Source organism: Acomys minous (assembly GCF_964271855.1).
Source record: "Acomys minous genome assembly, chromosome: 10".
NCBI classification, from domain to species: Eukaryota; Metazoa; Chordata; class Mammalia; order Rodentia; family Muridae; genus Acomys; species Acomys minous.
This window is the reverse complement of record NC_140491.1, coordinates 111759727-111783869: the sequence shown is the minus strand read 5'-3', so window position 1 is coordinate 111783869 and position 24143 is coordinate 111759727. Positions and strand designations below refer to the sequence as shown.

General features: G+C 42.9%; 1 protein-coding gene across 2 annotated transcripts in view; it reads left to right on the top strand.

Annotated features, from left to right (window-relative positions):
• The first annotated feature begins 2312 nt into the window (after positions 1–2312).
• TTN (titin) overlaps positions 2313–24143 on the top strand; it is a 271286-nt gene continuing 249455 nt past the window's right edge. Inside the window, exons 1-15 of one of the 2 annotated variants that reach the window (XM_084799169.1) lie at positions 2313–2509; positions 4685–4788; positions 6902–7105; positions 8318–8605; positions 9038–9123; positions 9221–9462; positions 13648–13978; positions 14320–14472; positions 15104–15241; positions 16559–16693; positions 17747–17884; positions 18428–18565; positions 19035–19172; positions 22312–22605; positions 22693–22815. In XM_084799169.1, coding sequence (XP_084655295.1) covers positions 4698–4788; positions 6902–7105; positions 8318–8605; positions 9038–9123; positions 9221–9462; positions 13648–13978; positions 14320–14472; positions 15104–15241; positions 16559–16693; positions 17747–17884; positions 18428–18565; positions 19035–19172; positions 22312–22605; positions 22693–22815 — 2499 coding nt within the window. In that variant the 5' untranslated portion in view covers positions 2313–2509; positions 4685–4697. The remainder of the gene's footprint in view (positions 2510–4684; positions 4789–6901; positions 7106–8317; positions 8606–9037; positions 9124–9220; positions 9463–13647; positions 13979–14319; positions 14473–15103; positions 15242–16558; positions 16694–17746; positions 17885–18427; positions 18566–19034; positions 19173–22311; positions 22606–22692; positions 22816–24143) is intronic. The other variant, XM_084799170.1, reaches the window with a different exon arrangement.

The following is a 24143-nucleotide window of genomic DNA, read 5'->3' as shown; positions in this document are numbered from 1 at the left end:
ACAAGGCTGGGTGCAAAGTCACCACCCGGTTGATATTTGTGGCCAGTAAAGAGGGACAGAATGTGAATCGTAATAATTTCAACAATGTCCAGCACCGAGCATGTGTCTTAATAAATATTTATTAAATTACATTGAATATGATGCTCAAAGGGAGATGCATGCCGCACGTTCCAAAACTAAGTGGGCATTAAATTTGAATTAGCAGCTGTTGGGGATTATCTGTGTGACACCCCAGGCAGGGGACTAAATGGAGATCTTACTGCATCAGCAAACCCCTCACTCTAAGAAGTGGCTTGTTTCCAGTAGGCTGTACATTCCAAATATGCCATACCTAATGTAAAAGCTAATGCTTACTGAGGTGTTGTACATGGCCCGATACTGGTTATGAATCAGTCACCTCGCCTCTTGCCGTAGCAGTGTGTGAGTATCCACTGTTTATCGTTCCTTCCTAATTCTCCATCTTTCCCTCTTAACTCGGAGTGTCCTATGGACACAAACACCAAAAAAAGGCAAGTATCTCAACGATACTGAAAAGTCTAGAAAGTACAAAGACAGTGAACATACAGGGCAGCTCAGAGGGAGAGACACATGACATTGCGTTTGCAGTATATGGATTGCTTTCATGGCTTATCTGCTCTGTGGATTGTGTTGGACTCAACGGAACACAAGCTCCAAGGCTCTGTTCGGTTGTTAGCTCTTGGCTTTCCCCTCAATAAACATGGTATGACACTCACATAACTCCACATTAGAAACAGTCTGTAAATACACATGCATGTTGTACACACACACACACACACACACACACACACATCTATGCACAAATGAATTTTAAATAAACAGCAAATTCTTGAGCACCCTAGAGAAAAAGTTTATGTACTTTCCATTACGACTGACATGTTTCCTGTTACAAGAGTGTCTGGTTGGGACTCAGTTTCCAAAGTACACAACATGAAAGCGGCCATTTGGGAAGGAAAGGATGAAACTGAGTTAAAGCAGACACAGTCTGCTTGGGGGTTGGGGCCTGGCGACACCGGTTCAGATAGCAGCACTTAGGCAAAGGAGACAGTTGCTTAAATAAGGACGCGGTGCTGTCAGCTTGCTATCGAAGCTGTACCGAACCAGTTGCTGGGAAGTTGAGGCTGTTAAATGCTAATGAACTGTCACCACACAAGTAACCAGGAGACAGAAAAGGCTCAAGAAGTTCAAAGTCTACTGCAAAGCCAATTTATCCCGCAACGGGGAACATTTTTATTACAAACATAAGGAAACAACTTAAAATTAAAATTTTTACTCTGTTTTACTGATAAGTGTCCTTTCTTTATCAACAAGTCAATTTTCTCCACTCTAAGCATAATTTTACAAATCCCTGGGTTGAGCCACAACAAAGGCCTTTTGATGTGATCTTTTGTATTTGAACTATGTCTTGCTTGAAATGAAACTCACTCCCAAAATAGCAAGTATATCACCCCTAGCCACTTCCCATTAGTGACAGCAAGCTGCAAGATCAGTAGCCCAGCCCCATGCTAACCTTCTGCCCAGTAAAAGAACCCTATGGATGGTTTAAACTCAGACTTTACCATTCAGAAAGGGCAGTGCATGGGTATGGGTGAGCAATACTGGCAGGCAAAAATGAACTCTAACAAGAATGGGGACACTGTCTCATGCAGGCTAAATCGAAACCTTATACAGACTTTGCCTTTGGGTGGTATTTGCTGCAGGGCTGTGACACACTGGACTCATTGACACTGGTGTCGCTCTTCTAGAAGACAGACGGTACAAACTCATTCTTTTCAAATGCTAAGTTTATAGCAGCTGAGGCTTCTGGGAAGATGAAACCTATGTGTGATGTAAATTCCTTCATCAGCTGTCGTGATTGACAGGTCCATTTGGTTGGGTTGAGAGGGCAGGGAACAGAAGTGGAGCCTGACTCACAGGGCCACGGGGCTCAAGTTTGGGGGTGTTTCAGCCATATGACTGTCCACAAGTCCTACCTGTTGTCCATTCTGGCTTCAGAACCCCACGGGTAGATTTTTTTTTTTCCACATTTGCAATAAATCCTCTTCTCCCCAAACCTCAGTGAGGTCATTTTTAAAATACAACTCTATTTCCTCGGCAAAGCCTCTTCTGAAAGGCTAAATTTAGCACTGCCAATCAGAGGAACAGGTGGTATGTGATAACTCCCGAACAGGCCCTCTCCCATCATGCCTTCCTAACGGAGCCAATCAGGAGCTGGGCCCTGAGGATGTTGGGCTGTCAGCAGATCTGGGGGTTATAAGGGCCAGCCAGCCCCTGGCTCGGCAGCAGTCGTGCATTCCCACCTCGCCTCGGGTGTAGGGATTGCATAGGGAAACAAAACCACACAGTCAGGACTGTGTGGTTTTGTTTGGAGGGTTAGAGGCTCACCGATTCATGTCGGAGATGGTTGGAAAAACCAACTCTACATAGGACGTCGTTTCAGAAGCAACCTTGGGCTTAGTCCCACCCTTTTCGGGCACTCTTGAGAAATCAGGTGAGTAAGTGAGAACCAGCTTGTTTGAATCCCAGAGCAATTTCTTATTGCTTTCTAGTTGATGGCCTGGGTGAGGAAAGCCTGCCGTTAAAGGTTTCCTCATGCTCACCTACTGTGTGAATGTGTGTTTTAAGTTTGGTTTTGAAATATAAGTTTTCTGTTAGAAAAAGAAAAAAGAAAAAAAATTGAAGTACTTAACCTGCCAGCATAGTCAACCATTCAGATTTTTTAAAAATGTCCTTGATATCCTAGAAGGGGGAGGATCTGAAATGGGGGGCAGGAACGGTTGCCTTAGCAAACTTGTCTTTTGAGAATGTACAAGGTTATGTGACTCGGTGATAAAGCAAAGCCGACCAAGAATAGCTCTGAGAAAACCCATGTGGCATCAGCTACACCCGATGACTTTTTAAGGGAATCGGCTGCTGAGGTATCTGTTGCAGGACGTCGGCAGAACACTTGTCTGCTGTCAGTCAAGCTGTGGGGGTTATTTTGGGAGCATGACATTTCATATGCATACCTTCAGCCCTAGGCCTCTGAAGAGCAAGGGCTCAAAGAAACAAATTTTATCGTCCCAGACAATAAGAATATCAAACCTATTTAGGCCACTTAATCCCAACATTTTATAAAATTTCAATAAAAACTATAGAATTATTTTCTAGAAGATTCCAAACCATACCATGCATTTTAATTCAACCCACAATTATATAGTTGAGATAAATATCAATACTAAAAAAGGGTAAGAAACAAAAGACTTTTAATTTCTAAACACACTTTGTTTTCCTATCTTCCTGAGATTAGATTACAAATTGTAAATGCCCACTCTTAGATAAATACATAATTATGCACGGGTTATCTAAAAAGATAGTTATTTTTAGAAGATGCACTGGCTTGCTGACAGGAAAAGTTAGACACACAATATGTCCATCCTAAATTAGATAATGGGCCAGAAGCAAGAGGTCATGAAAAAGCATTCCTGAAAACTTTCCATTGATACCTGGATTTTTATGGGGTATGAGTTTTGTCTCAAATTTTTTTTAGTTACAGTAAAGCAGAGCATCAGGACCAAGGAGAATATTGCACGGTGACATTGTAGTGAATAACAAATTTTGTGAAAAGTAGTAACAAGGCCACTGACAATTCAGAAATCACCTTTTAATATCAGGACAGTGGCCTGCTCAAGGTGAATAATTAGGTATTTCTGCATAAACATTTTCTCACATAATCTCTGGAAATGGTAGACGAAATGCTTTCTTCCACTTACAAAAGGACTCAACCGCTGATGTTACACTAATTTCTCTGTTGAATACCTCACTAGACAAGCCCAGGGGTTTTTATTCTGATGAGCATTTCCCACCAGCCCTCGTTCGTTATTCAGTTTGCACACTGCTCCATCCATGTTAAAAACTCAACTCAGCATTTTTCTTTCAGAGCTATAATAAATTTTGGCCTATTAAATATTTTTTTCAGCAACATTAATTGTGCCATTGTATACAATGTACAGAAATGCTAGGATGCTGAAAAGCTCTTACGCTGTCGTGGGGGCGGGGGAGCAGGGGGGGGAGGGAAGGAAGGAAAAAGCTTATGGATGTGAAAACACTTGCTAACACTTTTCAAATTAGTGAAAGTCTTGCAAAGTACAGATTTATCATTAGGTGGTGATTTTAACTAATGGAACCCGAAGCAAGGTCACCTTATAAAACGCTGGCACAGTGGGTGAGAGCTGGTGGGGAAGGAGCTGCTGTTCATGTCATTGTCTCTTACACACTGTGTTGATGCAAAGGCTCATTTGTCACATTTTGCCTCTGAAATCCCTTCACCACCCCTTTGATGTTGCAGCTTGATTTTCCCTTCTACTCTCTCCCAACCTGATTTTCGTTGTTGGTACGATTGAATGTTCCCGCTTTGACCACTAGGGGGCACTCCTTGCTCTGCTTGGCCAATCTTCCCATCCTCTACCCCACCTCCCCACCCCTCACCCCAGCCCACAATTTCCCGTAAATTAGCTCAAAGGTCAACTGTATAAGCCCCCAAGAGAGAAGTCTTCCTGTTGCTCCAAGGCCACAAAATGCCTGCTGGACTAATCCATTTGAAGAAACGCTTGTCTCTGTCTCCACCATGTAGCTGCTGAGGGGCCCTGAGCATCAACGTACTCACGGTTTTTCTTCTCCTTTTCAGGGTGCCTAAGAAGATGACCACTCAAGCGCCGACGTTTACGCAGCCCTTACAAAGCGTTGTGGTACTGGAGGGTAGTACCGCAACCTTTGAGGCTCACATTAGTGGTAAGCCCATTTGTATGTTTTCTTTTCCCGCTCCGCCTGCCCCCTCCAGTAGCACAGTAATGTTTCTCTTTGTAGGCCTTGAGACCAAGTTTAAACCCCGCTTCTACTATGTAAAATTGCCCTTGACACTATGGAGAGGTCATTTTAAGGGCGCACCATTCACAGGATGCTGACAATATAATGACTTGAAAATGTTTTATTCATATTTATAATTCCACAAAGCAAAAATAATTAGCATTAGATTAAAATTTGCTGTCAGAACCCAGCAACTAAATAGGAACAAATTTGGTCATTCTGTATTTGGGTTCAGGGGCAGAGCCAGCCTGACAGACAAGAGCCTAGTACTGTGGGGATCAGAGACAGGGCTTCTCCATAGGTAGGTTGTGCATCTGAATTTTAGTTGTTTTATATAGGAAAATGGAAACAAAAAACAAAAAAAGACAGTTACTACTCACAATACTCATTTTATTGGGGTTTTTATCATATTAATTAATTTAATTTAATTATTCTAGTGAATTAAAGAGCTCCCTTTAGTAACGAGTGGCAAGGCATAACGCTGACTCCCTTCCTTTCCATCTTTGTAGTCAAAGGTTACAAGTGTTTTCTCTAGAATTTTATTTAAAGGGAATGTCACCCATTTCTTTTCTGCCTCTTTCTCTTCATTACTTGGTTTCGGTATGATTTTAGACCTTGCATGATTCATAACAGGTTGAGGGTTGTCTATAAACCAGACTGTAAATAATTTCAAAATGACTTGATCAACCTGCCCCCTTCTATAGTGCCATAACTGGTCATGAAAGATTATATGGATTAAGCGATGGCCAGGATTAGTTCACAATTCAGTGTAGGCCTGTGGCGAACACGTTTCCTCCGTTGCTTTTTTTTTTTTTTTTTAATGCTTGGCTTGTAATAAAGATAGAAACTAAAGTTATCTTTTTATTTCCCTTTTCTGTATTCTGTATGATGAGTCTTACATACTGGCTAACACTTTGGGAAAATATCACAGCATCACTCCTTTGCTATTGGTGGAAATCAATTCAGTTTTCCTCTAGCATGGTAAACTCTGACTCCCAAATGCTCATTTTTCTTCAGATCCTCCATAACTTCTAAACTGAGCAGAACACACTTGGTGTCTGTGGGAATTTGCTCCTTTGTGTAGCGGTAGTGAGCCCCGGCACCTTCAGACTTTCACATTCCTTCTAATTATGTGCCTTCAAGTTCTTAGACATACGTCACAGGTGACATTTGACACCCACAAATTAGTCTAATAAACTCTTCACTCTCCGATAATGGGAGGTTGGCTCCTGTAAGGACAACACAGCGAACAGTCTATTGTCACCGCCTCCTGCCTCAAGGAGAGTACTCACAAGCATTTATGTCAGATGCAAAATCAGCCCTCTCTGAAACAGCCTTCTGAACTTAGAACACACTGGACTTTAATAAAACCCAAAGCCACTTATACGGTTCTTAACAGTGAGCGAAGAGAATCCGGCTTTCCTCTTGCTGCCCCCACCTCTACACCCCGGTCTTGAAGCCTGAGTTTGGTTCTGGAGTTAATGTGAGGAACAGCTTGTCCGTGTGAGGGCACTTTTGGTGCAGTGACATTTGCAGAGGCATCCTTGGCTGTATCCCTGAAACAGTAGAGGAGGGAGGCAAGCATGCCGTCCCACGACATGGCTTTGCTGCCTCTAGACCTCGTGTTTTCGAAGCCAACAACAGTCACTTTCTCCTTGAAAGTTTCCGCAGATCTCTATGCTTAGGAACCCCTCTCATTATGTTAATAATGTCTACTAAATTAAGTCAGATAGAGTCAGACTAGAGAGTAGAAGATGAGAGCTCTACCCCTCTCTGTACCACTGATGGTGTGGAGACCTTGGAGAAATGACAAAGCTTCAGTGCAAACCCCAAGTCCATAAATGAAGGGGCTGGACTCTATATAAATGTTGGCCTGTAGTTTTACATTTCTATCGTGTGACTGTCATGTTGTCACTATCACCGAGTGGGGTCCCACTGTGGCCTTGACAGGCTGGTGCAAGGTCTCGCAATGATGAGAGAGAGCAGAGGACTGGACAGTGCCCACTCCAACATGACAATGACTCTGCTTGCCTTCCAGGTTTCCCAGTTCCTGAGGTGAGCTGGTTTCGGGATGGCCAGGTGATTTCAACTTCCACTCTGCCCGGCGTGCAGATCTCATTTAGCGATGGCCGCGCTAGATTGATGATCCCCGCCGTGACTAAAGCCAACAGTGGACGATACTCCCTAAGAGCCACCAATGGATCTGGACAAGCGACTAGTACTGCCGAGCTTCTCGTGACAGGTAGGTTGCTGGGGACCAGCCTCTCCTAAACCAGGCCGGAGGGCATCTATCTCCTGCACAGGACAGGAGTCCAGATAGAGCTCTGTGCACTTGGGAAGCAGCTCCCAAGCTCAGGAAGGATCCACAGGACACGTGTGCATGATTTCGTGGGTTGTGCAAATCAATCCTCTTTGTGGACGAAGCACAGAGCACCTGAGAATAGGGTCTCTGTACACATCGTAAAGTCAAAGTATCTTCAGGAAACACTAAGAATCATGTTGCTCAGCAGGTAGAGAGAGTAGAGCCTTACCATAAAATTATTAAGAAATAGGGAATATCCCAGGAGTCCTTTAATGAGCATTGCCATTATTCTGATGTAAGTGGTCCATGAGCTAGGCATTGAAAATAGTGCATAGTAAACCTACGAAGTCCAAATGCTTGTTATTCCAATACATGACACCACTCTCCCATAGTCATTTCCAATCACCTCAGTACTTTAGTACTTAGTGTGCTAAACAAACACAAAGAACAGGAGTTACTCTACTAATTGCATAACCGGGCCCTGTTTGGACTCTATCATGCCACGTTTGTTTCTGGTAACTCCATGGTCATAGATGACCTAAACAGACGCCAGACCAGGTCGCTTGGGGATGGGCACTCAGAAAATTCTGAGCTAGAAGAAGTATAGTAACTCAGAAACGCACCGGCTCACTCTGATGTTTTGCCAATCACTGGAATCTGCTTCTGTGCAGTTGACGTAGTTTGCAAAATACCTTAGCATGTTAGCAAAAGGCAGGATCCAGAGACTGGAAGTGCTAGGAGAGTCTAGAATAAGATAGCCACATCTAGACATTTTGGTAAAAATAAACAAAATGAGCCTATGGGCTAGAGAAATAGCTGAGCAGTTAAGAAGCTTACTCCATAGATAGATAGATAGATAGATAGATAGATAGATAGATAGACAGACAGACAGACAGACAGACAGACAGACTGGAGAGATGGCTCAGTGGTTAAGAGCATTGGCTGCTCTTCCAGAGGACCCTGCAGCTCACAACTGTCTGTAGCCCCAGTTGTGGGGGATCCAGCATTCTCACACAGGCATAGATGCAGGCCAAACACCAATGCACAGCTAGATGGCTGAGTCAATCTTTGAGACTTCGGGCTGTAATTGCTTAAAAATAACCTTGTTGGGCGCACGCGCCTCCTGGGCCTGACCTTCCCTGTCCCCGGCAGCGGAGACAGCACCACCTAACTTCGCTCAGCGGCTGCAGAGCATGACTGTGAGACAAGGAAGCCAAGTGCGACTCCAAGTGAGGGTGACTGGAACCCCTACACCTGTGGTGAAGTTCTACCGGGACGGAGCTGAGATCCAGAGCTCCCTTGATTTCCAAATTTCTCAAGAAGGCGAACTCTACAGCTTACTGATCGCAGAAGCGTACCCTGAAGATTCCGGGACCTATTCCGTAAACGCCACCAACAGTGTTGGAAGGGCTACTTCCACCGCAGAATTGCTGGTTCAAGGTATGTGGTGGAGGCTAAGATGGAGAAGAGAGGCCTCGGGTGAGAGCGTGTACATCCTGCATCCCCGGGGGAGGAGCAGGAGCTAAGATCAAAGCTGTCTTTTCCACCCCCAGCAGAAGGTCTCTAGCATCCTAGGCAACGGGTCAATGTTGACGCTCACTATAGTTTACCCAAAGGTAACCAGAACATGTATCAGTTGAATGGCTACATCTGCATGTTGTTGGTAAACCATGGAACAGCTACAGAAGCAATCCAAGGGAATTCCTTTCTAACAAACATTTTCTCTTTCTAAGTCTAATGTGCATTCACACACAAGCCACACATTGCTACAGTTTCCTTACTGCTGACTTTCTAGTCACAACTAATGGATTATCTTTTTTAAAAAAATCATAGTTTTTCTCTCCTAAAACACTCATGTTTCCATTTCTACAGGTGAAGAAGTAGTACCTGCTAAAAAGACAAAGACAATCATTTCGACTGCTCAGATTTCAGAAACAAGACAAACCCGGATTGAAAAGGTTATTTTTTTTTCCTATAAAATAGCTCCCAGCCTAAAAGATTTTTGCCTCCCTGGCTCTTTTCTCTCACCATGGCGTCTGTTTTCACCTTTTTCAGAAAATTGAAGCCCACTTTGATGCCAGATCAATCGCAACAGTTGAGATGGCCATAGATGGGGCCACTGGACAGCTGCCACATAAAACACCTCCCAGGATTCCTCCTAAGCCAAAGTCGCGGTCTCCAACACCACCTTCCATCGCTGCCAAAACACAGCTGGCCCGACAGCAGTCCCCTTCACCAATAAGACACTCCCCCTCCCCAGTCAGACACGTGCGGGCACCGACCCCATCTCCGGTCAGGTAAGCCTTCACAAGGAAGACTGTGCTCCTTAGACTTTGTTGAAATTAAATGTTAAGCAGAAATGTGGCATGTCAAAAAAAAAGACAAAGAAATCCCTGGATGTGATCTTCACAATACTCACCTTCCATGGGTAAACTTGTAAAATCTGGTTCTGAATTCTTATTGGCAGTCCATTTGAATTCCATTCAACAAATACACACGTTTTGGAGCCAAAACATAACACAGGGAGACAAGAATTATGCAGAATTTAGAGTTAAATTTCCCCAAAGTCAGTCACCCAGCCTACTTGGGGACAGTTTGATTTGAGGCATGAGTTATAATAAGACTCACAATGTAGGTATGGCTCAGCACCTCTGTGTTAGCTTCTCATCCCTTATCTCACTAAACATTCACAACCCCGAAGAAATGTGATCCCCAGTGCTCTTGGTAAGAAACTAGAGCTAAGGAATGTAGGAGGCTTTTCTGAGGTCCAGGTCTGTCCTCTGTAAATAAGGAGAATCACAGCCAGAGTGGTTCACAGAGTTTGGAAGGAATCTGTGAGCTCATGAGCTGAAGGGTTCCTTGGAAATAAAAAGTCAGTATCCAACACTCATACACTCAAATAATAAGCAAGATCTTCTAAATTTTTTCCATATGTTTCTGTTACCTTATCTAAAAAGTAAAGCGGATTTCTACTCTTAGCTAAAATATGGGTATTTTACGAGGTGAGCCTGTATCACCAGTGCTCAGAAATTATACAATCAAATACAAATTACCCACAGCCATGGAAATTTGGGGGAGTTAGTCTATAATGAGGCTTTTAATATGATGAGCTAAAGACTCTACAAAATTTGGGCTCACACACAAAAAAGTGTATTTAAATCAATTCAAATGAAGTAAAAGGAAAAAAAAACCATATAGATCAAGTCCTTCTGCTAAGACAACTAAAGTGGGATAATGAGATTGTTGACCTAAAAAGACAAATCCAAATTCACTGTAAAGTCACTGTGATCACAATCATATGACGGCCTAAGGGATAGCCGAGTGGAAGGACGCTTGCCTGGCGGGTGTGAGGACCCGCATTTGATGCCCAAGTGTGAAGCAAGGAGGAGTGACTAAAACAGCCCATCGTGGACACAGACGAGAGAGCACAGCCAGAGGTTTAAGCATCCAGGGAATCTGTTTTTGAATCAAGGGGAAGGATATTTTATTTCACAAATTAGACTGGCCTAATCAGCTGTCTGTTGGGAAGAAGGCAAACCCAGGATTCGGCCTCATATGATCTACAAAGAAAATGGCATCTTGATTAAAGTGTTAAGTTAAACATTTCAAGGAAGGTCAGCAAGATGGTTGGGTGGGCAAAGGCAGTCACCGTGGCTCATAGCCACCCCTCACACACACACACACACACACATGCACGTAACCACATATGTACAAACACACACACATTCCACTCACACAGCCATGCACACACATAAATGAATAAGCATGTGCTAAAACTCGAAAGGATAGAAGAAATGTTTATGGGAGAAAGCTTTTAAAAATAGGTTTGCAGATCCACAATAAAAATTAAAAATATCCCCGTGGCGAAAAAGCAACATCATTGTTAGACTAAATAGTACAATTACGTGAGAAAAGATGGCACGCTCCTTTCCGAAGATGCTTCATTGTTGCTCCCAGTTCATAAAGAACTCCAACTAATGACATCGTGAACGGCGCCAGACTGGAAACAGTCAGCAGCCTGAACAACTCTACAGGGTTGTACTGAACAAGACCTTGTAAAACCATCTAAGCACAGGAAGTTCTGGAAGGGCACATAACACAGAACAAGAGATAGGGAGAGTGGGACTGGAGAGATGGATCAGAGGTTAAGAGCACCCGCTAATCTTCCAGAGGTCCTGAGTTCAATTCCCAGCAACCACATGATGGCTCACAGCCATCTGTAATGAGATCTGGTGCCCTCCTCTGGCGTGCAGGTGTATATGCAGGCAGAGCACTGTATACATAATAAATAAATGTGAGAGAGAGAGAAAAGGGGGGGGGGGGGGAATGAATGCAAACTACCAGTTCCAGCAACTAATTTCTAAAGCAGAAAGAACCATACAGAACAAATTTAAAAATGTGGGGACTGACGTGAATGTTCAAATGACATCACATGCCAACTATCTTCTAATTTTTACTTCGGTCACTTAAAAATAATTGAAGATATTTGGCCAGAACTAATATGAAAACTTAACAAAAGCTCTGGTTAAAAATATATATCTATCATTTTTTAAAAAATATGTTTAATCTCAGGCTGTCTATTTGTTTGCATACCACGAAATCACTCACAACACAGACCAAATGTAATCTCTGAGAGATAACAGCCTTACTCCATTTTAAACTCAAGCCTGGGTGTCACTTAAAAGCACAGACATCTCCTGACCACCCAGGGAGCACAGTAGGCATCTTAGCTTCCCAAGAGTTTATTAGTAAGGATGCAGCTACTTCGTCTGCAAATTTTGCTTTAAAATAATTACAAAATATAAATGCCATCTTGTGAAGAAAATAATGGTTATGCCTGATAGACGCCTTCCTAAAATGTCCCGTGGCTTAATTCTGATTTTTGTCGTAGATAAAGCAAGCATATTTCACTGGGTGAGGTGCATTGTAGCTAGCTGCGACCTAGTGATTATTATTTTTTTTATATTATTGTAAGTGCAGAAATGAGCACTTTCCGGTAATGGCTCCAATTACATTGATTTTCACAGTTCTGGGCTTACCTGAAGCCTGCTGCTAATCACTCACGTCATGCTAATCCTGGCTCAAGCTCTTTTTGAATTAAAGCCACTTTACTAGGACAGCAAGAACAAAGCAAGTCTAAAGGAGGAAGCTCCTATGTCTTTGCCTCCCTTCAGCTGGCGAGGCCCCCACGCCGCCCGGTCTTTACTTCCAAGGCGATTTCTCTTCACAGTAGACGTATATTTGTTAGGCTTCCCTCCTTTCAGCTTGGTTACAATTTCTATCCTAAAACATAAATTGTTTTTTTTTTCTTATGCAGACAGCCTTTGACGAGAAAATGATTAAGCGTTTCTTTGTGAAACCCATTGATGTAATATTCGGCAAAGTTATTCTCTATTTTAGAGAAAATATTACTGGACCTTCAGCTTAATTGGGAGAATTGTTTTATTTATGATTGATGTAAACTCAATATCCTATGCAGGTGCCAGAATACATTTATAAACATGTCCCTGTGTGAGTGATTTGTAAAGCAATACTGCCACCAAGAGGTAAAATAGGAAAAAAATTAATTGAAAATTATTTTGAAAAAAAATTATGTTCAAATAGTTGATCTGTACCTAGAACGCCTGCTATCAACAACAACCTGGCTTTTTGTGCCACTGCTGCTAGGATTTAATGCCTACAGCCTTTGATACATGCTATTTGCACTTTGGATATATACCAAAAAAAAAAGCAACAGTGAAAACTATTTTGGAAGAAAATACTTTATCAATTTAATAAAAGTGCTTTGAAGTAGCTAATTCACACGATAATTCCAACATCATGTAAAGGACGGTCTCACTGCAATGAGATGAAAGTGAGGATAGTAATAAACTCAGAGGAATTAAAAGAAGTTACCCACAAACACTTTTGGCTAGAACAGCAGTTCCACACTGCATAGCACAGCCAGTTCCCAAAGCCATTGTGCAAAGCTAAGCAGGAAATTCATAAGAGACTGACGTGGTTGGGACTGTGAGGGGAAAGCACAGAGATGGGGAAATGTGGGTTGTTTAGTAGAGAGAGGCACAAACATTCATTCAGTTACCCAAACCATATAACACCCTATAAATTTTCTCCCATCCCCACCTGGAGCTGGGAACACTCGGTCCTTTCTATGACAGAATTTTAAGGACACTCCTCTTACTATCTGGTTGCCCCTTCCTTCCTCCCTCCCGCCCCGCCCCCAATGCCAGGAGGCGAGATGGAACACACAGACCTTTAACTTACTTAGAATTAAGTCTTATTCCCTTCCAGGGTTAAAGCAGATAAACATGGGGCTTGTTGAGATTTAAATCAAATTACTTTCCGGTGCATTCCCGTAGCCTCCAGATAGGCTGTGGAAACTCACATCCTAACACCCTGCCTTAAGCACGGCCATCTAAACCTCATGATGCCCTGTGCAGTGCCTTGCCCTGATGCCCTAACCTCTGACTTTTGGTTTCCAGGTCTGTGTCTCCGGCAGGGAGGATCTCCACTTCCCCCATCAGATCTGTCAAGTCCCCACTGCTCGTCCGCAAGACTCAGACAACCACTGTGGCCACAGGCCCCGAGGTGCCTCCCCCTTGGAAGCAAGAGGGCTACGTGGCCTCCTCGGCTGAGGCTGAGATGAGAGAGACGACAGTGACGAGCTCTACCCAGATCAGAAGAGAAGAGAGGTGGGAAGGGAGGTACGGTGTCCAGGAGCAAGTGACCATCAGTGGAGCAGCGGGGGCTGCAGCCACGGTGTCGGCCAGCTCTTCCTTCACAGCAGGAGCCGTCGCGACTGGGGCTAAGGAGGTACAGTCACAACTCTTAACTCTCAGCATTTCACTGTTGGCTTCCTCTGACCTGATTTCAGGCATGGAGTGGTCTGTGTAGGTTGGAGAGGAAGTGCATAGGAGCCTAAAGCTATAATCGATGTGAAAGACAGAGTTTACCTGTCATTCTTTACCAAGGCATCTTTGGGTCAAGGACTAACCCATGAGGCTTGCGTGAAATATGAATTTTAATGATGCAGAACTTGTCTTTCTGGCAAATAGTGGGTATTTTGTTACTCCTGGTAGGAAGCTGAGGTCGCGGAAGTTTTCCGCCAAGTGTGCCGTTTTAAAAAGCATTGTACTTGCTGATTGATAATACAGGTGAAACAAGAGACTGACAAGAGTGCAGCTGTTGCGACTGTCGTTGCTGCTGTTGATATGGCCAGAGTGAGAGAACCAGTTATCAGTGCTGTAGAGCAAACTGCTCAGAGGACAACCACGACTGCCGTGCACATACAACCTGCTCAAGAACAGGTACGCACGGCGCCGCCAGGGGGCGCTGGAACGCACCTGGCTCCCTCTGCTTTTGGTAATGGGACATTCAAATCCCCTGCTGAACCAAGTAATGCTGAAGGCAGCTGCCCGCCCAGCGTGGCCCAGGCTTTTAGAGCTTTGTGAGGAAAAGGTTGGCTAGAAATATCAAATGTGTTTAGGCTGTAAATATCACAGGAGCAGACCGGGTCAGAAGGAGTACCTGAGCTATGCGAGGCAAACAAAAGTTAACTACTGTTTTCAAGGCATCCAGGGACTGCCTGAGACTGGCAGGCGGGAACCGAAGGCGGGTCAAAGAGTGCGGTTCCCACCATAGCTAGGCACGGAAGCTATTTCCAGGCAGGCATTAGATTTCTCTAAGCTTCCCCGAAAGGACCTTGGCTTTTACTTTCCTCAAAACAAATGTGACATTTGATTCACAGCTGGGATGGAATATAAATACAGTCACAGTCACATGCCACCTCATATTTGAGTAGACCCTGCTAAAAATCTAAAAGCTCTCTAGCTCTCCTCCCCGCCCTGTGGGTTAACGGTTACACCTTAGTTCTGTTGTGTTATCGTAAGCTTCTGAGCGATATGCACCGAAATGCTTCCTTCCTTTTATGAAAATCAGGTGAGGAAAGAGGCAGAGAGGACCGCGGTAACCAAGGTCGTAGTTGCTGCCGACAAAGCCAAGGAACAGGAACTAAAATCGAGAACCAGAGAAGTGATGGCAACAAAGCAAGAGCAGATGCACATAACTCATGAGCAGGTGAGGACGGCTTTTGATTTTACAGGGCACCCATGTGCCAGGGCCACAAACAGCATCCGGTCATGCACGTCCATTCCTGAGCACTTGATACCAATGTCCCTTAGAGTCACCGAATAGTCATCCTGGAAATATAATGAGGACCTATCTCATCTAATTTGCTTTGTAATCACCTACACTGATTATAGGTCAACTATTGCCGTGGGTAGGAACCAGGCAGAGTTAAAACGGAAAAGATGAAATAGATGCTATGGGGAAACAAATGGGGAAACTGAATATGGTGCTTTAAAGCTTGGTGCTGCTTCCTGACCCCTTGGACGTTAGCACATGGGGTTCCTGTGGGGTGTTCAACAGAATCATCTAGTGGGTCAAATGGTCAGAGAGTGAACTATCTGAGGACAGGTGGGAGACGGCCTATTGATCAGGGTGCTGGCCAGTGGAACCAGTCATCCACAGACACGTTTGAGAGGATACAGTTTTTAAAAAGACGTATTACTTATACAGTATTCTGCCCACACATGTGCCTGCCCACCACAAGAAGGCACCAGATCTCATTACAGATGGTTGTGAGCCACCAGGTGGTTGCTGGGAATTGAACTTGGGACCTTCGGAAGAGCAGTTGGTGCTCTTAACCTCTGAGCCATCTCTCCAGCCCGAGGATACATCTTTCAAGTACCTTTCCACCATGGTCCTGAGTTTCAGGCATTGGAGGCTTCAGGATGATGGGACTCACTCCTTAGACATCAAATGGAAAGAGAATGTCCTCAGGATTTGAGCAACGCTTTGCCTAAGGCAGATGCCAAAACAGCCCTCCCACTGTGTCTCAATTTTAGACAAGCTTTGATATTCAAAACCATTATCATAGTTAGAATAAAAAAGTTAGACGAAGTAGAGTAGAAAGGGCGACTGTAAATTGTGCTTAGATTCTCACATTAAAAAGGAGCCAGGCAAAGTTACTTGTTGGGAGTTCCATATGAAATAGCCTGAGCTGTAAGATTACTTTCAGCTGGCAAAATAGCGCCTAATTAAATTACCATGTAACCATCTATAGAAGGTGCAAATCTTGTTAAGGCTGACTGCAACTGCCCATAAAACAAGCAGTCCTGAATTCAACATGCCATTTCCTTCAAAGAGACTAATATATGGTTCAGAAAGAGAACAGATGTGTTCTTATTAATTAAGATATGAAGAGTTAATTAATGATGGCTCTAGAAAGGGAACTTCACTCTTTCAAATTCCCACTTCGCTGTATTTAATACCGCGGTAGCCCCATTGGAGACTGGGTGACAATAAGGTCCTGTTTTAAATCATTGATTGCAGATAAGAAAAGAAACTGAAAAATCATTTGTTCCAAAAGTAGTGATCTCCGCAACTAAAGCCAAAGAGCAAGAAACTACAATTACTGGAGAGATTACTACAAAACAAGAGCAAAAAAAGCAAATAACTCAAGAAACAGTAAGTCTGGCTTTGTGATTTTTATAAATGGCTCCTTTCCAGTCAGCTGCATGTGCCTCGTACCCAGAACTTGAGACCAGAATCTCTTTTTCATCTCCTTCCTTCTACTGTTTGCCTGTGTCTAGGGTTGAAACTCTTTTCTGTGCGCTGTTTTGTGCCCACATGAGCAGTTTGGTTTAAACTCTACTGGAACAGTTTGGGGGTATAGCCCTGAACTTTCTAGATCATGCATAAACACACCATACACCTCAATCCTCCCCAATATCTACACGTTGGCACATGTAACCAGAGCCCTGGGTCACTCAGACTGGGGTGTTCCGCCTTCATGCAGCTGTGAGGCATGTGCCTGCTTGCACCTGGTGAAAACAGGTGCATACACCTTAGCCCCAAACACTCTAAATAGGCAGCAGCTACATAAGAGAAGACAGTGCCCACGGTTCCTGGGTGATAAACACCGGAATAAACATACCAGGTATAGGACAACAACTTTGGCGTCACTGAAGTCTACTTTTCTTCCCTTTGTCACCAAGCTTTGAGGAGCAGGAGCTTTTCTTTGACCCGTCCTCTCCTCAGAGCTCTTGCCTGATCTCAGAGTTGCTTCCTTTAAAGTCCCCTTGAGAACATTGTACTGGTAAAAAAAAAAAAAAGGCTAAGGAGAGGGGACCGCCCATGTTTCCTTGACACACCCAGTGGCCCAGGAGTAAGGCTAGGTGAGATGCAAAACATAGGAATCCCTGCGCCATTGTAGCACTGCAGACTGATGAGTTCAGGCAGCCATGGTTTTCAGGCATTCGTTGTCATCAGCCCTAGCCCAAAGATGTCATCTTTTCAGACCTGGCACAGTTTACTTAGCAAAAGCTTGGCAGCACAGTTGATTCCTTAGGAAAACAGTGGCAGGCTATAAGCACACGTTTAGACTTCTGAAATGGGGGTGTGGAGTTTTCTACCTCATCACTAAGCCTTCAGTATTCTGGACGTGGCCCGACCAGGACCAGCTTACCATATTTTTGTTCCCTTTGAAACTCAAATGTTCATTTTACTCTACAAAATCAGATAAGACAGGAAACCGAGAAAGTTGCTGAATCCATGGTGGTGGTCGCCACCACCAAATCCACAAAACTAGAGACAGCTGTGGGAGTTCAAGAAGACACTGCCATACAACAAGATCAAATGCACCTCACTCATGAACAGGTGATGACTTCCTGCCCGCGTGAAAGTCATTCGCAAGCCATCCACATTTTCATCACGGCTCTTAATCATCACTTCTCTTCGAACTCTCACCGCTCCATCACCACCCATCTGGCTTTCACTGTCACTCTCATTTCTAACTCCCAGCTTCTCTTTGGATTGCTACTAATAGATTACGATTCACTTTAATATCTTCCTATGGATGTAGATAGACTCCAATATACAAGACAAAAATCATGTGCTTTTTAAGTGTCTACTAGCACTCTGCACACAGTATAATATGAACATGTGACAGAGAGGAGGAACGTGTCTCAGGTTTTTTTTTTTCTTTTTTCCCTAATGCCGTTTTTCCTTTCAGTTGTACCATTTTGGTATTTTTGCTAGTAAAACACTATGGCTGATGAAGACAATCCAGTGATGTTTGATCAAGTATCTGTGAATAAGAAGGAAAATGCTGCCTCTTTCTCCAGCTAATTTGTTTCCTTACTAGAGGCCCAAGAAACTTACTGACATTTTCTTACCTTTCTCTCAAACTCATATAACCAGATAATGAAGGAAACTAGGAAAACAGTGGTACCCAAAGTCATAGTTGCCACACCCAAGATTAAAGAGCAAGATTTAGTATCAAGAAGTAGAGAAGCCATCACTACCAAAAGAGATCAAGTGCAAATAACTCAGGAAAAGGTGAATGTAGATATTTGAGATGTGGAAAGTTCATCTGTAAGCTAATCTCTAGTAAACCATTAACTGTTGCGTAGTATGAATTATTGATGTTTCTCTTTTTAAGTTCATAACTAAAAGTAGTAAACATGTGCCCGAGTACCATTAATTTCTCCTTCACGCTTGGTATTCACCCATCCATAACCCTTGTAATTCATTTTATTCATCCCCAATTTTTGCATGAGCATTAGCATTTTGGTTTAATTTTTAAAAAGCAATGTGGAAAAGCACCTGGAGATGATTTTGCAGCTAACATTGCTGTGTTCTGTGATTCTCAGCCACACTATGCTGGCACTGCTAAGAGTTATTTAACCACGGGTGATTTTTATTTTTGCATCCCACAAGCAGGGGAATGGAGTGTGTGGGGGGAAGGTCATACCTTGTGCGTCTGAAGCCCATACAACTTAAACTTTGCTTTTACCGTAATGATCAGATGAGAAAGGAAGCTGAAAAAACTGCCTTATCAACGATAGCAGTTGCTACTGCTAAAGCCAAAGAACAAGAGACAGTTCTGAGATCTAGAGAAGCCATGGTCACTAGACAAGAACACATGCAAGTTACCCATGGAAAGGTGACTGTGTTATTCCAGTGTGGATCCCACGATAATCCATTAATACCACATCTCATGTGAAATCCCCCATTATAACACATTAATCCAAACGTCAATCTTCTTGTGTAGGAGCCACTATTAATCGGGCTTGATTTTAGACAATTAAACCAATCTGGAACTAAAAGGTAAAATTATTCATTGTACTTAACATTGCAACATATTTCTATTAGTTTGTTCTTATCGTTGTTTTCAACTTTTTATTAACATGTAGAAATCCTCCACACATTAATGACTGGGATTGCATGTGGGCTGATTTTTAAGAGACTCAATGAATGAAAAAAAATGTTGCATATAGGCAGTGATGAGTCTTGTAGCGGTGTGTGCGTGCGTGCGTGCGTGCGTGTGTGTGTGTGTGTGTGTGTGTGTGTGTGTGTGTGTGTTTGCTGGGGGAGTCATGAGTTCAATGCTTTATGCTACAATTGAAGGATTTATTTCAATTACCTGTGATTTTCTTCATGTGAAACTTTACCTTTCTTCTTCCTTTAAATACCAGAGGCAAGAAACTGAGAACATAATAGAGCCTGTTTTAGCAGCCTTCACCAAAGCTGCACAAGATGCAGTCTTGAGGAATCTAGAAAAAGATATATCCAGCCAGAACTGTTACACATAAACTATGAAAAGGCCGCTGTGACTGTTCACAGCTATTGTAAACCCTGTGAATTACCTCCCATAACTATAGCTCCTCCAAATGTGCCACTTACCCAGGTTTATTCTGCACCGGGAACTAGCCGCTGAAGTGCTCAGTTCTGTCGGCACTGCTTGTGTGCTGCTTCTGTTGCCCTCGGTGTACGTTTCCATCACAAGACCTTCAGTTGATTTTTTTTTCCCAATACCAGTTTTAAGATAAGATTCAAATGTTTATCAAATCTAATAGTGGCACATCTGCCTCCTAGAAGTCTCATACACAACAAGCTTTCCCATGAGCCATATCTCAAGAATTATGGTTAATTTTCATTTCTGTTTTCATCCACATAAATGTATCTGTCTTAGTTTTGTTGTGGAATATTAGCTAAGAATGGAGGCTGAGAAAATGTCCCTACCTGAGTTAATAGTAACCACTGCTGAGCCAGCCACGCTGCCGAGGGCCACAGAAAGACTGGCCATTGAGCAAGAACACATTGGTTTGCGAGAGGAGATGAGAGCTGGTGCTGTGGAGGTGAAATCATTGTTTCATCCCATCATCAGCCCATATAGCTTCTCACTATCGTGCTCCCACTCCGTGCTCCCCGTGGTCCATTGCTTTACTTGCCAACAGGATTTGAGAGATGCTTAGATTCGGTCTGAGTCCTCCGGAGGCATAGTTAGCATTTCTAGTTATAAAAGACCACATTACATAACACTTAGCTTAAATCAATTCTCAGCATTTAACTGGTGTAAATTAGGGTCTCCTAACCCAATTTGTGTTCGTGCTTATATCTGGGATCCAAAAATAAAAAGGATGCTTAAGTCTCCTAAAGAATAAGAATAGCTACCAGCACTCAGTACTCATTTGCAGTCGTCCACCAAATAGTATATGTATATGGATTTTGATTTATATATTAATTCAAGAAAAAGACACATTATTCCACAATTTAAAATATACTACCATATTTAAGATTTTTTGGCCATACTTTTAAACTTAGGAGCAATATTTGTCATCTTGGTTGTGCAAATTTTGGTCAACTGAAACCTTGAGTCAGCTTTCTTATCATTAGAATAGAACTAAAACATCCTCAGATTTTCTTATAACACAGGCTGCTGGAAAGGTGCCAGTGAAATACACTGAAAATTCAATTTTTCCACACAGAGTAAGTCTTTGTTGAAGATGAACATGTAGAAACACCCATAGAGTCAACTAGTTGCCCATATGTTTTTAGTAAAAGAAACCACAGATAAAAATAATTAATTATGAGCTTCATATAGATATTGTAGCTCCTTCTGAAATGCAGTGTGAAGGAAAGATGCTATTTGCGGTCTTTCATGTCAGGTCAGATTTTTATACTTCTGAGAAGGAATTTCTCAATAAAGCCCATGATCATAAAGGGCTCGATTTCATCTTTTAAAGGGCCACGATTATGTCTTAGGCATGTTTTGGAGGCTACTTTTAAAGGTATCTAGGCTCTGTATTTGAAGCACATTTCAGATACATATTAAAATGTAGCCGTAGCAGAAGTGAATACTGAAGATTAATAGATGGACACAGCCTTATCTAAAGTGGCCTGGATGGCCGCGGCCATGTGACCTTCTAGAATGTTTCCAGTGCTGCACAGAACTAAAATATGCGTGCCTCGCCGCCTGCTTCACTACGTTTACAAGAACATCTTAGCAAATTGTGGTCTCCTTCATGTTAATCAGATTCATAGGGAGGAGGAAATAATATTTGTCTCTCTCTTCGCTTTAACTCTCAACAAAGAAGAGTGCAAATTGAACTTCAGTGTGAAAGGTTGTTCTCTTGAATCCAAACACGATAACGCTTTCATTTCAGTCACAATGTTTTCCTTCATGTGCTTTAAGAGATCTATTTTTCTAATAGATTGAATAAAGCTTATCCCTCCTGAGTCAAAAGTAAACTCGGGTGCTCATTCTCCGTTCGGGAGCTTTCATTTTTATCTACCATTTGCATGCAACCTTGTCACTCAGCAGCAATTGATTTCTCTGGATGTGGTGATGACAGTGTTTGAGTATTCTTTTATCTTTGCTGTTGCCATGCCAACACCAGACTAAATGATTGACAAAATAATAAAAAATAATCAATGAGGACAACCCGCTCCAAAGTTCTTATTTCCCAGTAGTTAATTGGCTGTCTGCCTGGCCTAGGTAAATTGCTTGAAATACGCAAAATTCCTCAGGATTTCATATACATATTGTGCTGGCCTGCCTTGTGTCTGTATGGTCAACTGTCTAGTATATAGCAGATAGGGATAATATATCTAAATAAGAGTCTTTGCAAGAAAATACTAATGAAATACAAATTCTTAAAAGAGCCGAGTTATGTTTCTTGAATACTCTACCTTTGTTTTGAGTTACTAGAAGAGCTCTCCCGGGATGGTGTCCCTAGGAGGACATGTCCAAGTGTGACTTTGACATAGCTGTCTACTAACTTGGGAAACCTTGTCTCTAGGTGGGTGCAGGGAAAAAGGCAGAAGCCGTGGCAACAGTTGTAGCTGCTGTGGACCAGGCCCGCGTGCGAGAACCCAGAGAGCCCGGGCATGGAGAGGAATCATACACTCAACAGACCACATTAGAATACGGCTACAAAGAACATGTTTCTACCACCAAGGTGCCTGAACAGCCCCAGCGCCCAGCCTCAGAACCCCACATTGTCCCTAAAGCACCCAAGCCTGCCGTGGTTCAGGCTCCTTCTGAGACTCATATCAAAATGACTGAGCAAATGGGAATGCACATATCATCACAGGTGAGTCCACTGGGCTACAGGGCAGCAGCCGCATGTGCTGTAGGCAACACGGTGAACAGTGACATCACTGAGCTTCATTTACTGCAGGTCAAGAAAACCACAGATATCTCAACCGAAAGATTAGTCCATGTGGATAAACGCCCCCGCACAGCAAGTCCTCATTTTACTGTTTCAAAGATTACTGTACCTAAGACGGAACCTGGATATGAGGTAAGATGTGGAAGGTAATAAAGAAATGGTTAACTAAAAGAAGAATAGTTCCTTGATGTAAAGCACTTTTGTGTAGCCGTTGTGGGTCCCTTTCCCATGAGGTACTGGTGTTCATGGTGGACTCAGAGGCCCAGCTTTGTCTTCTGACGAAGGTCTCCTAGGGTGAAGTCAATAAAAAGTAGTTATCTTCCAACCCCGAGAAGACAAAACCCACACAGTTCTGTCTCTTGTTCAGCGACGGTTCAGACTCAGTTGGCTTTGATTACAGTGTATTTCTGATCATTTTGTAAATGGTAGTAGTTTATACTACTGTATGCTATACAGTAAAGTGCTGTGAGACACTTTGAGTAATTTAACTGCATGGATTTTAATAAGAGAACACGATGAGAAGTCAGATATGTGCATGACCCATATTGCCAAGTGGAGAGTGCCTGATCCACCTGTCACATAGACCTGTGGCAATCACTCAAGTGTGCAATCACAAAACGTCCTTAGAACTGATCAATTAGGAAACTTGGTTTGAGTTCCCTACCGTAATGGTTCTATATGCAGCATCATTTGCTGTCACAGGACAGCTACATTGGATGTGGAGTGACACAGCTCTGGCCTGGAGTCAGTTCTGCCACATGGGAAATGTCACAGTCCTCAATGTTAGCCACCAAGAACTCACCCTTTCCCTCTCTGTCCTCCAAGAGTCCTAAGCAGTGCATGGTGCCTGTGTTTAGGGATATTCTCAACTTACTACTAGGGCCGGAATAACCACACACATACCCTAGAACCGAGGCAGTGAGGATGCATCACAGCACTTTTCCTGAATGTAGACCCGTGGCTAACATTCAAATATGCAACCACAAAATGCCTCTTGGAATTTATCAATATTGGGCTGGAGAGATGGCTCAGAGGTTAAGAGCACTGTCTGCTCTTCCAGAGGTTCTGAGTTCAATTCCCAGCAATCAAATGTTGGCTCATGACCATCTGTAATGGGATTTGATCCCCTCCTCTGTCATGCATGCATATAGAACACTCATATAAATAAATAAACAAACAAACAAACAAACGTTTTTAAAAAAGAATTTATCGATATTTTAAATTTGTATTTTGAATTTTTTGTTATGGTGCAGGTTCCAAATGCAGCATTTATTAGAATTCACTCATTAGAGTTAAGTGATGACAATTTCTGATCACTCTCTAGAAGAGCCATAAAATAAGGGGCCCCGGGAACAACTCTTTAAAGGGGTGATTTTTAAAGTTTTCTAACTAAACACAACCAACCAATAGCTTTATAAATTGGTTGATCTCTGCCTTTTTGTTAACTGTAAAAGGGGTAA